Here is a 16,082-nt window from a genome sequence, read left to right as displayed (position 1 = left end):
GTAAAGTTCCCACCAATACCACTTTCTAAGCATGCCCAGTGATGGATATAAAAGTCCTTTTTTTCCCACTTATTCATGCATTTGTAACATCTACTGCAGAGTTCTATCCTGTTGTGAAAAGCAGCAGTGTTAGTAATTGCAATAGGGTTAGTTTATACATTATTTTGTTTCATATAATTAATGGATGTGAAACTTACTGGCATATCTAGGCTGCAGCCCCATGCAAGCAAGCAGAAAGCAAAATATTTAAAATGGAATAGAGAGAAACTGGCTAGCAGGCAGCTAACTCACCCTTTTGTACAGCCTATGGTCCACCAGAGGGCTTCAGATAGCAAAACAATACCAAAGAGCTATTAGCATACACATGGCATCAAAGAAACCTTACAATAGTTTCACTTCAATGGAGGGAAGACAAAGTATTTCTATTTGCCTGGAGAGAGAAGGGCCCACTCCCCAGATGCTGCCTGTGTGATTCCCTCTCTTCACCAGGCAGCAGCAGATCAGAGTTCAGAACATTTTAGGACAGTAAAGTGCAATACAAAGTAAAATGAAGATGGATAGTTATTCTGGTGGCATTTCCAGCCCCAACCTATCTTCCCTTGTGTGTAAGGCTGTTTTCTATCTCAGTCCTAATTTCACTGGCTAAAACAGGACTATAATCCAGATGATAGTCACAGCCTAGCAATACTATAGAGATACCTCACAGAAGATAAAATTTTAAATATAAACTGAAGGAAAAGAAAGGAAATAAAATGTTAGTTTACTGAAAGCTGACTGTGTGGATTGTAAGTGGGTGTCGATTCAGTTAAACCAAGCCCAGTTAGAACTGACCAATATTGGTTCCACCTTTCCCTGTAGCTCTAAATCAATATTATTTACGAACAATTGACTAGCTGAGGATAGTTGGTGAATCATTAAATATGCAAGCCTTTAATTCTAATCTCACACAGAGACACTGTGCTGGAGGGCAGGTCAACAAGCAGAAGGTACTACTGCAACCTTTAGACTTAAAACTAAAATTCAGTCACTGGCTAACAGGCCTGAGCATTATTATCTACATTCAGAACTATTCAGCTGTGCATCTCTTGAAAGGCCTGTTCTATCTCATGCTCTATAATAAACACTTTCAAGATAAGACATGCCCATACCATGATATGGTAGCATAAATGTTTTTCTTCACATTCCTGAGGATATGTAACAGATGGACAAATAGATATTTTCCCAAGATCTACAGTAATCTCTGCATCTCCTACCTTAAGAGTTACTGTCGCAGATGAGTGTACAGAATCTGTTAATGGGGGTATTTTTGTCTACATGATGTCTGCCCATATTCATATGCATATATCTTAGCAGAGATGAGCTCCAGCTCCAAAAATCCTGCCTTCATCCAACAATGCACACTTAATTGAAATTCACATTTCTCTCTATCCTATGCAATGTTCATGTATCAGTTACCAAGTCTCTCTCTCATGAACTGACCCAATGGCATCTGAACTGCAGTAAGTGAAAATTCATGAATATAGGAAACTCCCACTAGCACACTGGCTCAGATCCTCAGCTTGTATAAATCAGCTTTGCCCCATTGAAGATCTGAGCCAATGAGTAGATCTAACAAACCACGAGAGGTACCTTAGAGCTGTTTTGGATCTGGACAGAAAGGAACTTTTCTTAATTTACTTAAACAGATTTAGACAAAATATTAGTCCGATGGTTACCAAGAGAAAGCCCAAGAAAAGCGCTTAACTGAATCTTGCATAAAGGGAACAGAATAATCTCTTAGCAAGAATTATTTCCACAATCCAGTTCCAATATCTAGATGTGGCCAACAGAATTAGGTTAAAGCAAATTTTAAAAATGCAGAATTAGCGAATGTTCACTCACAAGTTACACGTTTAAAAACTTCTGCAGCTGAAGGATTCACTGGCTTTACACTTAGTTTGATGGCTCTGTGCCAAGGTCTGGCTTTCTTTCTTTCTTGTGCTGTTTTTCCGTCCCCTCCATTAGCTGATAGGTCTGTTTCTAATAAGTCTCACTTTCCTTATGCTGCTAAGCTCTCTGTTCCTTTCTTTCACTCTTTTCTTTCTCTCTATGGTATTCATAGTGCATTAGTCATCACAGTATCTTGCATGCTGATGCGAATTTCAGAGGCGAAAGTAGCAGCTCCATTATGTCATTTTAGAGAGCCGAAGGTGCTGCTAGTCACATTTCCCACCCCAGCACCCAGAACATCCAGAGCAGTAAGTGAAGTCTAGACTTCAAAATGTGCTAGCTCACCCCCTGCGATTGTCACTGGAGCTAGGAGCCTTCTCCTATTGATGTGCTCACTTTTCCATTTCTAAGGGAATAAAATCAAATTTACTCTAATAATTTTACTAAAAAATCTGGGTACATTCCCAAATTCAACACAAAAAATACCCAACATCCCCACTGTGCCATTCTTTGTGTGACCTTTTCAGATCACGGTTTTTATGCGAAATCCTTATGCTGCTTCATTGAGTAATGAGATTTTGAAACTTTTGTTTGTAATTTTCTCCAATGCCAGGATGCCCCAAGGTAAAACTCTTGTAAATGATAAGATTAGTAATAAGGAAATATCAGTGTTAAACCTTTGCAATTGCCCAAGTAAAGCACATGCACATTCTGCATTAGAAACACGTACATAGCACACAAAGGATGTGGGCACATTTTCAGTTTAGAAGGGGAAGCATGGTAATTTGGGAAATATGATCAGCTCTTCCTTGGAAATGGGAGTCAAGAACTTCTTTTTGTTTAATTCCAGCCAAGAATCAGGGATTCATTCCAAAACAACACTGATCTCTTGCAAAGCAGTGCATTAGCCTCTGAACTCAGAGAAGGAATTGCTTTCAAGATGGTACATGAGTACAGAGCAGTGAGCTACAGTCAAAGTGCCTGAGGCAGGAAGAGATTTATTCTCTGGGTCACAGTCAATTTCCCTCCCCTCCTTGCTTTTTTTCCTCTGTTTAAAAGCAACCAAGACCTAATTCCCTCTGTCTCTACACAACTATAGTGACCCCACCTGACCAGGTATTGCAAGGAATTGAGCCAGAGACCTAGGAAAGGTCTACTCCTTCATGGGCTTGAGGTACATATGAACGCGCAGAGCCCTACTCTAAGGAAACGAGCAACTAAGGAGAGGCTGACAGAAGGAGAAGGGTCAAGGACAAGAGAAGCTGCCAAAACTGCACATTAGATAGGCCAAGGAAGAGACGGGCCTATTGAAAAGCCTGGGAATGGTGGTGTAGTCCAAGTATTTGGCTCACTGGTGGGAGATTGTGCACTATGGCTAATTTTAGGGGACCTTTTTTGTATGTGCAAGTAGGTTTATGAGGTGTCAAAGTTAGCCAAATACAAGAGTCCCTGGCAGCTCTGCTCCACTGGCCATAGGGAAGAGGGCACAGAACTTCAATGTGGACTGTCCGGCCTTCTAAGAGATCTGAGGGGATCTACCATTTCTGAGTTCTGTACCTGTTCTATGGGGGGTAGACCTGTATGGAGAATGATCAGGTGAACCTTTGAGTTCACCTCTGCCTGCCCTGTTGTAGTGAGGGACAAGCCAGCCACACTCTGACAAAATGCTGTCTCAACGTCAAGAGCACTTGGCACTAGTTTAGAAACCTAGAGTAGTCCCTCTCTTGGGCTGCATCTGTTGCTTGCCATGTGACCCTGCAGGGCAAGTTATCTGCCCACCGCTAGGGCTACGCCAGCCTCATCCCAGTCTGTATCTCTGACCTCATACAAAGATGACTATTTCTAAACCTTGTACCAAAATACTAGTGACACCATGTGCTTCCCTCCGTTTCAGAGCTTAGTTTGCTGAACCAGCATTGGCCTAAACTAAACATACTTTGGTCTGACTAGCTTCCAAGTATTTTACCTTGTCTTATTGGATGAGGTAAGTGTGTGGTTATCATGAAGGAGACATATGCAGAAAGAGCTGAATTCATTTCTACTAGTCAAGACAATGTTAATCACAAACAAGATCCTTTCATTAAGTAATGAAAGCAAGTCACCTGAACACAGTATAGCACTGTTATGGGAGCTCCAGCTGCCACATGTTGCAGGCAAACAATTGAATCAGTGTTGTCCTGAGTTCCTGGTACTGTTAGGAAACCCTTCTTGCCTTGTGTATTTATTCTCCAATTTATTGTTTATTTAGACATGTGGCATGGCTGACATTTGCACTGACTTGTTTGCTGTTGAGTCTCTCCCCTCCTAGAGGGCTGTGGGGCTCAACTTATCTAGATTATAAACAGAGTCATCCATTGTGACTCCACTAAATGTATACCTGTGTCTTAAGTAGAGATGCTTCCAAGGTATAGTGGATGCTGTGACATGCTGCACTACGAGGCTAAGGTGCAATGAAAAGTCTGTGAAGCAGTTAGGATATAATCTATGTAGCGAAAAAAAATCATTCAGCTGAACTCTCCTCCAGGGACCCTCAAGCCCAACTGCACTAAAGCCAACTTCAGTAAAGTAAGGAGTATAACTAAGAGTTTCTTTGTTCTGCTTCCACTCATCACAGCCTTAGCTTCTTTTACCATATCTGCAATGCAGCTGAATGTCTTAACGACAGTCCCAATCTGGAGATTTTTTTCCTAGTGTTTTTTGTAAGCAACTGGGATTTGTTACTTGATGATGTGAATGATTTGCAGTGATTCTATTCTATTCAGGTTCTTATACTGCACCCATTGCGATGCTCTGGGGATGGCCTAGGACTGATAGGTAAGGAAAATCCATATATAAGTGATGTCATACCTGTGGCGGCAGCGTCGTAAAAACCGCATGATCTTGCGAGCAGCTTGATCCTGCTTCTTGGTGAGCAGACTGCTTCTAAACACAAACAAAGGAACATCAGGGCATGGGCACTATTGAGGAAAAAGAGTGCTAAATGGGAGAATAATCATCCTATGTGTACTGTGCATTTCTCACCTGTAAAATGTGGTACAGTCCAGGGCTGTGTTAGATACCAATATACAAACAGTATAAGCCCTTAAGAAACTCACACGCTACCTCTATTACATTTTCCTCTACCTCATCTCATTTGTATAGTTGGAGAGTAAGATTCTTATGACCTGTCCCTTTTTTTTTTTTTTTTTAAACTTTCCCTTAAATTCTCCTTTGATGTGTGTATCATCTCTTTAATTTTAAAACTGATTTTTATGCATTGCTGGTGATGCTGTCTTGAGTCCCTATGATGCTTATTAATTTGCTTTCTATATGAGGCCATTCACAATCCAAGATGAGAGAATAAACTGAGTGAACTGTTCTTTCTAACCCAGACATATGGAGGAACCTCAAAGCCAGCAGATTTGCACACTAGCACACATGCTGCTATGGGGATCTCCATTCAGAAATCAGGATGCTGCTCTCATTTCAAAAGCAGCATCATTCAGTTTTATTTATTTTTTGCTTTGGGCTTTTCACTTGTAATGCCAGTATCCATGATTCACAAACTGCATCAACAGGAATAGCTATGAAAAGAATATCTGGGTTGTTCCTGCACTTCAGTTCTTGCACGACAGCTCAGTTTGCCTGAGAGCCTCCTTTCCTCTACATGCTAACTTAGCTCTCCTCCTCTCTTTCCTTCAAGAGTAAATTTTCAGCCCTTTACCACAGACCCACCTAAGTTTCTGTTGTACAATGGCAGCTGCTCGATTTTTTTGTCTTCTCTTCCCACATTCTTTGTAGCTGCGATAGTACTGCTGGATCAGCACTGCGGCTCGTCGGCTCTGCTGGAATTTTTTCTGTTCATAATAGCTTCTGAATTTGCTCTGGATAAGGATGGCAGCTTGTGTCATCTTTTTATAAAGTGCATACTGCAAGGGAGACAAAGAGAGGCTAAGGCATTCCAGCAGGAAGCAGGCTTCCAAGACTCTCGCCCCACTGGAATGTGATGGGGGAGGATACTCTTTCTTGTTGCTATGAATAGAGGCCAAACTTAGCATCTCCTCACTGACCGGAAACTGTCTGAAATATGGCCCTGTGACAAACTGGTGCAGTTGTAGGGTTGATGCTAGGGTCTAGTCTAAACTAGAAAAATTAGTACCTATAGTACAGCCTCTGCCAGCCATGGTGCAGTTGTGCTGCGGGTTTTTTTTAATTTATCTTTCTAATTGGTAACAATGGTGTAAGTACTAATGTAGACATGGCACAGATGTTTTAACTTCTGAGTTATGAACATGTGTTGTGATCTTGTGTCCAGTCTACAGTCGTAGGTACTTATACTTCTAGTGCACATACGTTCTAGTACAAAAGTAAGCCAACTGCAGAGGAACTGGTATTTACTTTCAACAGGTACAGCAACATTCGCCATTACAAGATGCCAAATGCCATGAGATAAAGGTCTCTAGTTCTTCTACACACACAGCTGTTGCTGTGTCAGGACTTGCACAAACAAGAGGGGACTATGTCTAGCTAGCAGACTAATGAAAAAACAACATAACATACTATACACAAAGTGCTGATAAATGCACAAAGTAAGTATGTTGAAAAAAAACATTGTCTCTAAAAGTGACATTTTATAACGGAGAAATATTAAACAGATCATTTAAAAAATATTTTGCTTTTCAACGTTCATGCCATTTGTAGTTCACGCTGGTCAGGCAATGAAGACAATATTTGGGTTGCTCAGACTGTTTACATCCAAATGAAAACAATATTTTGAATGAAGTAATTTCTGATACTACTAAGAATCATTTGTATTAAACCAAGCCTAATGTTGGGCCTAAACTATTTGAGGGTACCCCTTTAATCATTATAAATGAGAGTAATTTTTCTGTGTTTTATAAAGTTATAATCACCATGCACTGGATTTTCAAATTTGCACTACTGCTCACATACACTAAAAATACCCCTCCAGTACTGGGTTATTTCCAGACCAACAATCTTTTATACCTCTAACCTTCCATCTTAAAACTTAACCAATGAAGAGGTGCTTTCCGTTCGGGTCCTTCTACCTTCGGAGACATGCCTGAACAATTCATGCACTCTATTTCTGGCTAGTTCCTGTGTGAAAGATTGCTAAACATGGGCAGAATGCTCCTCATTCAAAACCTCATAGATTAGCTCCCTGCACTGAACACAGCCCAACATCAATGGCCTGGGTCTATTAATTGAAAATGGGAGTTGTACGCTGCTCTCAGCTATTGTATTCTGTTGAGTAGATTTCTATAAGGTTTACCTTGCATAATTAAAGACACATATTACTTAGCCTTCTGCAGAGCAATCAGTAAAGAGAAGAGGAAGCAACTCTCTAAAGGCAAGAATCTCTTAAATTTTCTCCCTTCAAAATAACCAATGTAAGACAGCCCTCCCTGGTACATGGAAGTCATCTGAATTCAGGAATATTTAAAATTGCACACGATTTACTTTCTAAGTGGTAAATGCAGACTGGACTGATATGTGAAGGCCACATTTAGCACTCTGAACTGATGTGTAGAGCAGACTTTTACTATGCGCTGGTCTTCTTTTGAAGAATATGTCATAAAGTGTTAAATATCCCCAGACAGTTTGCCAGACTTTGACTCACTGCTCATCTAATTGCAGGAGAGAAGTGACACATGGGCAGCAGCCACATCTCTAAATCTGACAGTTTATATATCATACTTCAGAGAGTTCCCTCTTATTAAAAACAAATAAACAAACCCATCATATCATTATGGAGTAACACCAACATTTACCAAATTTAACTCTTTGGAACTGAAGCAGTTGTTGGTTGCTGGTACATTTTGTTGTCATTTTTTTATTTTCTGGGGGGTGGGGGGTAAATAAACTCTTACAATAATTAGATGAACCAAAGTTTGGTTTTAAATTAGCTATTTCAGGCTGGTGGGAGCTGGGAGAACAAGGGAAACAGTAATTAGCTTCAGTCAAGTGAGTATCTCCAGCCAATCTAGGCGCATGATGACAGCCACGTTCACCTTCTTTGACAAAATAGTGCTTTGGCCCAAAATGAAGTCTTTGGTGAAGGAGGAAGCTGGGAGTGGAAGAACAGTTCTAAGAGGACACACCCATCTTCATATTATATTAAGTCTCCTCCGGAAGAACAACATGCACTCTTATGTCCTAAGTACCCTGACAGCATTGGAAAACGCCGAGCTGATACTGATCACTGCCTTGGTCAGGGTACTGCACAGGTAGGAGACAGGCTGTTACAGTCACAGCATATTGTCACAGGACAATTCTAACAGGACACTGACTGTATTAGCAGTAACACACAAGTTGCACTGTAATTGGGAATTCAGTGCACAGGTTTTTAAAGCTGAAAATTAAAAATACTCATGGATACAGACAGAGCATTGATGTCATAGTCTGTGTGGATGTTCAGAGCAATATTCCCTCATGTGTCCATGACCATGGAGGCAAATAACAGAATCAGATCTCAGCAGCACTGGGAGCAATTTAATGACCCAGAGCACTGCGGACAGTAAAGGTTCTTGTTGCTCATAAAGATAATGCTAAGATCAGCTGTAGAGCAAAATGTTTCTTCATTCAGAGGTAGCACTGATGCAGTCCCTTCATCTCAGCCCTTCACTGCTCAGTAAGTGTAGAAATATTAATTGTGCTTCTATATTAACATGTGTTGTGTTTCTGATAACACAGCCAGTCTCTGTCTTACAATAGGGATTTGTGTTTGTCACAGACCAGTCTAGCTGACGCATACATTCACTGCTGGGCATTATCAAATCATTTCACTGAATACCAGGTTTTCCTGGTTTGTACTGAATATGGAAGTTTGTAACGCAAAGGGAACAGTTTCCAAGGCAGTGTTTGTTGATTCATTACCTTCAAGGCTATCCAAGTAAGCTTAGGGGAAAAACAGAAAATACAAGGTTAATGTTAGATCTGCAAATAAAGAACTGAGAAGCAAAAACCAAACACCCAAAAGAAATGGCTCCAGGGCCCAACACCAACCTTCTGGAGCAATATTTGAAAGGGAATTCACACTAGGATTATACGACCCATCACTCCAGAATGTCACTCTATGGTTTCCCAAATAAATGTTTCTAATTAAAAGTTATGTAATGGCCTCTCTTCAATATTGTCATCCTAGATGTCAATCTGTCTGAGTTGGAGGGAGAAGTGTGTTTGAACTGGTGCTAATAGCTCCTCATTGTTCCCATTTAAAAAAAAAAAATCTTATTTCTGGGTCTGAGAACTCAGCCTAAAACTTGGCTCCAGATGAAAGTGTGCTGAAAGGTTTCAGTCCCGGGACAAATTATATCAAGTGAAAAACTGGATTTTTCATATTTTAAAATTTGACATGTGGTGTTTTCCCCCTCTTCCCCCCACAGTCCAACTCGTGAAATTTAAGATGGTTTTATGCTTAAGACAATGAAATTTGGAAAGCAACTAGTCAGAAGTACAATGTAAATCACTTTGATAAATAATAATATATTAATATACAGGTAAATATGAAGTACGGCTTGTTCCTCGGTCCAAATGTGCAGCTATAGACACACAGTTGCTCTAGTTTCAGACCAGCTCATCACTAGTGTGTTGAGATAAGTTGCAGGACTATTTGATAACAAACCAGGGAAAATACAGAAATTAAAATGACAGGTTTCAGAGTAGCAGCCATGTTAGTCTGTATTCGCAAAAAGAAAAGGAGTACTTGTGGCACCTTAGAGCTATGCTCTAATAAATCTGTTAGTCTCTAAGGTGCCACAAGTACTCCTTTTCTTTTTGAGAAATTAAAATGTTCTCAAGGAAACATCTTGTGAGATTAGATTTACAATGTGATTTTTCTCCCCTTTTGAGCTTAATCATAACACAATCTGCATATTAATCACTGCATATTGAAAAGCACACTTTGGAGGTTCTCTCTTTGGGCCAGTTCCCAATATATGTAGAATCTGCTGCCAGTATTCACAGGTGCACATTATCTCACAGAAACTCAATTCTTCACTTACCTGTTTGTATTTTCTGTAACAACGCTGAATGACAGCAGCAGCCACTTCCTGCTGTTCTCGGAGAGGACGGCCCTGTGACGAAACGTGAAGAAGTTATGAGTCAGCATAAATCGCACTGAACAAACAGGAGAGAGGACGAGAGGTAATGGCTCTCTGCAGCCTGAGTATGACCCCCGGTTCCCACTTATCACAGCACCCTCCTTTTCAGTTCTAGCCAGCGGTCTCTAAAGAAGGGGTTTCTATTAGTAATTATGAAGATACAGAACACCCTCCCCAATCTACAAACAATGAGTTTGACAGTTTGCAGGAGAGGATAAAAACAGGCATCTGAACAAAGACTTTGATGTGTACTTTCCTGCTATGCTTTGTGGATTACCATGCTGTTGCAGAGGAAGCACTGCACATGCTAAAATCTGGACTCATCTCCCTTTTTATGCTAGCTTGTTAGACCAATTTCAGCAGCATGCGAGTCCCAGGGTAAGAATTAGCAGGATTACACAAGACACACTGGGAGAATTATTTTATCTAAGAAATATATAGTCTACATTTGATTTTCTAATGGATTCTACTTCCACACACCCATGGCAAAGAAGTGGGATGCTCCTTCTACTTACCTTGTATTTCCTGAACACGGTCTGGATGAGTTTGGCAGCTTCATAGAGTTCTCTTTGCTCATGATCAGACAGAGTTAACTGTGCAAACTCATTCTCTACCCTTTCGCTGGTGGATGCACTCAGAAATTCTGACCAATCTGCTGCTGAAGGAAGGCTGGGTTTCTCAAAAGCTATTTCACTGATTGGTGAGCCTACTGGGCTCAAGCTGGTGTTTGAAGAAGGGGTCAGGGGTTCACTATATAGACTTCTGAAATAAGAGGCACAAAAGGAACACTAGGTCAGAGAAGCAGGACTGGCATGACTAGTAGCTTATTAAATTTTTATATAATAAAACGGCAAAGTTACCTCTTCAAATGATGCTGCACAACCCAAAGCCCCATGAGGTCCATGTCCTGTGACATGCTGAATATGCACCTGGCTGCAGTGGAATTTGCAGGTTGAACACTGGCTTTGGGATTCTATTTCATGATCTGAGATATTTTTGCCTCCCCCACCTTTTACATGACTCATGTGTATGATGGTTTCCCCTCCATCTTTAAAAGGCGCAGAGCCAAATTAATCTCTGGTGTAACTCCACTGATTTCTCCCAAGAATGGATTTAGCTCACAGTGAACTGAATGTTCATATATTACAGTGTAATTTCTCTGTTATTTCTAATCATTATTTTGTCATTATAAAAAGGTTTGCGTGAAAGGATTTTTCAAAACAAACAACAAATTTATCTCTCCTGAAATACTTAAAAAGGATCTTGATCTTTCCACCCTGAGCAGAGCAAGCGTCTAGCCTGAGCCAATTTACTTTTTCTTCTACATTTCGATGTGGTATCAAGGCTGGAAAGGTTTTCTCCACCCATCTAATGCACAGTATTCTGGGAATTCACTGTCTCAATTCTATCTTGAATTCTGATATTTGTTTGCCATGAACTCACCATGTGAACAGCACAACTGCTTCAGCCCTTTCCATGCAACTGGGCCATAACCAGAGCAGGCAAATGGGGAAGGTGCCCAGGGTGCAAAGCTGTGGGGGGCAGAAAAATGGGGCAGAGACATGCCAAAATAACCCTGGCAGGGGGTAAAAATATGCTTGCATGCCCTGGATGATAAAATGTCTAGATACAGCTCTGCCATGCAGATACAACCGTGCCCAAACACAGAGTGCGCATCTGGGAAAAATTAAAGAGCTCAGTTTGTTCCAGTAACTTGATTTCTAGTTTTTAATCTCAGAAATATTTGTGGATCAGTCAGAGATACAAATGCAGAGGCTGATGAATTCAGAGGCAGCAGCTCTCAAAGGTGGCTGAGCTTCTATCACTTTAAATAGCCCTGTGGTCTCCTGGGAACTGGGCATCTCTAAAATAAGTGGAAGTTAATTTCTTTGCTGTTCAGATAGGGACTGTTACATTCAGGTTAGGATCCATTTTAATCTTTTTGAATGATCCTGAGTTTTTTACTCTAGTGCTGTGAAATGAGTTTCATTAGGGCTGCCTTGTCTTCCATTTCTCCATGGTGCTGGAGACCCCAGGCTTCATGGCCTAGCTACACTCTGCACTGCGATTCAACTTCAGAACCTCATGTTACTGCACATCCTTTTATAATAAAAGGCAAGAATTCCAGCAGCTCCCAAAGGGGAATGTCATAGAACATAAGAAATTGGGTAAAATGAGACAGGCATGCAATTCTTATGGGATGTTACAGGATGGTCTAATGCTGCTCACTTCTCCCTTTCTGATGCAGACAACAAAGGGTAAGGGATTAATGTTGCCTTACTTTCCCAACAGAAGTCTTCCCATAGACCTCTAACAAGACACAAAAATTATCCTGACATTTGCAGCAGTTGTGTTCATCTTCAGCATGTGAAATTAAGATGGAAGTTACTATTTAGAACAGACAGTCTGCAGAAGTTATCTGCAAAATCAGTGTGTGGGATTAATATTGCTAATCATCATAACCTCACAATCGTGGCTGGGTCAGATCTGGAGGATTCTGTGGGTGAATCCATCAACATTTTTAAAACACTTGTCACTAGGCACTTGCCATGGATTACAGATAGACACTAAAACCCTCCATCCTACTTTTGCTTTGGCACTTGGCTTCTGCCTTTGTGACCAGTGCTAGGGTTTATCTTCTGATCCATACTTTGGGGAAATGCTTTCTTTCCCCTTTCCTACCAGCCCTAGTGAAGGGAGGTGAGCTTTGCAGTATAACATGAAGTTGAAAGGAACTCTTCCTAACATCCTCTGGGATGTCATCCAAGAGCCTTCCCATACTCAGTACCATAAAAACGTTAAAAATGCATTCCAGTCACTCTCATCTATCTGTTCACCTCCTACTCCAGAACCTCTAGGACCTTGGGGTCCCTTTTCCTCATCTTTCACATTCTGAATTTTCCTCCAGGAATTGTGGATAGAGCCGCACATGGAACAGGCTGTGACTGCTGGACAACACAGCTGGGTGCAGGTCTGTGTGTGATTTTGGGGGAACAGCAGCAGCAGCTGGGCAGGATGCCAGTGCAGAGGAGTCCTAATGAGAGAGACTAATTGAGCCTATGTTGGAAATCCACAAGCGCTTATTTACTTGAATAGAGACTAGACCGGAAAGGACATCCCAGGCACTAGGACTGACAAGCCCCTGACTCTCAGTTGGACTACCCCATGGTCGAAACAGGAACCATTATTGCTCACTTTGAACTACAGTACAACCTCCGAGTTACGAGTTTGTAATTCTGAAATATTCGTAACTCTGAACAAAACATTATGGTGGTTCTTTCAAAAGTTTACAACTGAACATTGACTTAACACAGCTTTGAAACTTTACTATGCTGAAAAAAAATGCTGCTTTCCATTTATTTTTTAATAGTTTACGTTTAACACAGCACTGTACTATATTTGCTTTTTTTGGTCTCTGCTGCTGCCTGATTACGTACTTATGGTTCCAAATAAGGTGTGGTTGACTGATCATTTTCTAACTCTGGTATTCATAACTCTGAGGTTCTACTGTATAACTGTTTAAACTCTGTACCTAGTGTATTTGCAACCTTTCTCCTTTCCTACTGGCCCCAGTAAAAACATTCCCTTAGCCATGTGCCTGAGTGGTTACTGGGGCCCACCATATCTAGCCCCTACAAGGCCTATCTGCTGAAGCACCTACAGCGGTTGCCTCAGAGACATAGTTTGCCAGGCACGCTATTGGTATCCTAGCAGCTGGGGTACAGAATAACCCCAATAATTACAGCTATAGAGCCAAACAGATGCTGTTGTTTAACCAGCTGAACTTTCCTGTGGTCTCAAACAAAAATCTGTTGGTCGAAAAGGTCTGTTTTATTGCAGGGGTTTGCACTTTTCCATCAATTTACAGTTGTACCTAACAAAGGAAAGCATGAAGGCAGTTGCTTATATTGCTGGATGTTTGTATTTGCGAGATCAAGTGTCTGTCCTAGAATTACCTGCATTAAACCTAATTAAAAAGCAAAACCAAAGGTCAAAGCACACATACACACAAAATATCAGACCAGCAAATCTGTACTGAAACGGGGACATGTCCAAACCTGCCTTGTGGTTAGTGTTGCTGACCTTTTCTGTGCAGCACTTGGTATATGATCGACATCAGCGAGGTAACTGGCCAGCCAGCTCATCGTAGTGTTAATGGCAGCAGTGTCTGTTCTCTCCACCAGTGGTGACTCCATTGGCACAAAATTCTCCCGCTTGATCCTGTCAGGCGTTGCTTCAATGATGTGCTCTGCAAGTGTCATCATGTTCACCTGGGAAGGGACAGACAAAATCAATGTTTGCCAACTTCCTGCCAACACCTCTGTGGTGAAACGGTTCACAGCTTTACCCCAGGATGAGCACAAGGGCCTGTCCAAGTGTGTGGAAAGTGAGGGTCACTCACTGGACCTGATCCTGAATAGCTCATTCAGGCAAAAATGCCACTAGCTTCAATCTAAGACTATGTCTACACTAGAGAGCTTATAGCAGCTGCGCTGCTGTAAGATCTCCAGCATAGCCGCTCTATGCTGATGGGAGAGAGCTCTCTCATTGACATAATAATTAATCCATCCCCCAATAAGCGGCAGTAGCTATGTTGGCGGGAGAAGCTCTCCCGCCAACTGAGTGCTGTCCACACCAGCGCTTAGATCAGTTAACTTATGTCGCTTGGGGGATGGCTTATTCACGCCTCTGAGTGACATAAGTTATACTGCCATAAATTGTAGACATAGATTGTTACAGTTTTTCCAGACCCAAAGGCCAGTGTTGGATGGCTGGGAGGGGACTGTGAATAACTTGTGATCATTAGGAAAGAGAGAAAGGCATTGAGTGGTTTGCACTGGTTATTCTGTCAGCAACAAATAGGGATAGAAATTTAACAAGCATTATTTCTCCTTTACAAGTCTAGAGACCTCCACAGACTGAGGCCTTGTTTCTGACCCGTGGAGGAGTGGCAGGAGAAAAGCATTACATTTTCATTTAGCATCACTCCTGCATTCTTTCTAATGCTGTTCCAGTACCCAGAACATACCTATGTTCCCATGAAAGAGACAGTGGAAGAGGACACAAGTTCAGTGTTCATACAGTTTGTGCCACTTTACCTCCAACCCCATTCCAATTAACTGCCCAGACTGGCGGGTGTCTTCCCTCTATATTTTTACCCTTATTGCTCCCTTACGTTTTTTTTTATTTAGAAATAAATATTCATGTTTGGTATTTCACTCTTCCTTTTGCTAGACTTGACTCCTTTCCCTCTGGTTTCTATATAGTTTCTAACACTGTTGTATTGGAGTGCTTCCAAGCATCAGGTGATCCTTTCCTGTAGTGAAGAATACAGTCTATGATACAGGTATGGGACATCACTCCCAATATTAAATATTTGGTGTTGGCAACATTCAGGAACACAAGCATGACACCTCGGTTCCTATGACTAGGGACGGTACAGTGCTATAGCGACACGGTTGTAGAGCTGAAGTGAAGATGCTCCTACACTAATAGGAGAGCTTCTCCAGTTAGCACAGTTAACCTAACTCCCCAAGAGGCAATAGCTCTGTCTGTGAGAGAAGCTCTCCTGTTGACATGGCACTGTCTCCATGGGGGTTTAGGTCAGTATAATTATGTCGCTATGGGGTGTCGATTTTTCACTCCTCCGAGCGACACTGTTATACGGAGATAGGTCTACAGCATAGACCTGGCCTGAAATTCTAGGATGTTATCATCCCACGAACTGGCAAATTTTCCAGACCTTTCATGTGTAAACTTGGAAGTTTAAACAAAATCTTTTGTGCAGCAGTCTTATTTCTGTTATGCTTTTGCCACCACACCTGTCAGACCACTAGAAAATCCACTGCCCCTTGCATACTGGATTTGTGTCACACACACCACAGACTTCAAAATTAAATGGTAACAGGATAACAACAAAGACAGAAAATGTCAGATTTTGACACTCATAACAACAATGCAAGAAATCCAAGCCCATCAGCAACTATGTAAGAGAAAAGAAGGTGGGAGCATGATCCACAGAGACTTCAAGAGCTTCTCAAAACCACTATG

At 41.4% G+C, this 16,082-nt stretch overlaps 1 protein-coding gene across 19 annotated transcripts in view; it reads right to left on the bottom strand.

Annotated features, from left to right (window-relative positions):
* The window catches only part of CAMTA1 (calmodulin binding transcription activator 1), a 927,426-nt gene that overhangs the window by 19,726 nt on the left and 891,618 nt on the right, over positions 1–16,082 (bottom strand). For 4 of the 19 annotated variants that reach the window (XM_038376471.1, XM_038376477.2, XM_043499830.1 and 1 more), the window contains 5 exons: positions 14,115–14,302; positions 10,547–10,793; positions 9,933–10,004; positions 5,644–5,837; positions 4,777–4,851 (listed from right to left, as the gene is read on the bottom strand). In XM_038376471.1, the coding sequence (XP_038232399.1) occupies positions 4,777–4,851; positions 5,644–5,837; positions 9,933–10,004; positions 10,547–10,793; positions 14,115–14,302 (776 nt within the window). Of the gene's footprint in view, positions 1–291; positions 323–4,776; positions 4,852–5,643; positions 5,838–8,805; positions 8,827–9,932; positions 10,005–10,546; positions 10,794–14,093; positions 14,303–16,082 lie in introns of all 19 variants that reach the window. The other 15 variants (XM_038376458.1, XM_038376466.1, XM_038376459.1 and 12 more) reach the window with 10 other exon arrangements.

This window comes from Dermochelys coriacea, chromosome 18 (genome assembly GCF_009764565.3).
Source record: "Dermochelys coriacea isolate rDerCor1 chromosome 18, rDerCor1.pri.v4, whole genome shotgun sequence".
Classification (NCBI taxonomy): domain Eukaryota; kingdom Metazoa; phylum Chordata; order Testudines; family Dermochelyidae; genus Dermochelys; species Dermochelys coriacea.
Note: the sequence above shows the minus strand (reverse complement) of the source record. Positions and strands in the feature narration are given on the sequence as shown.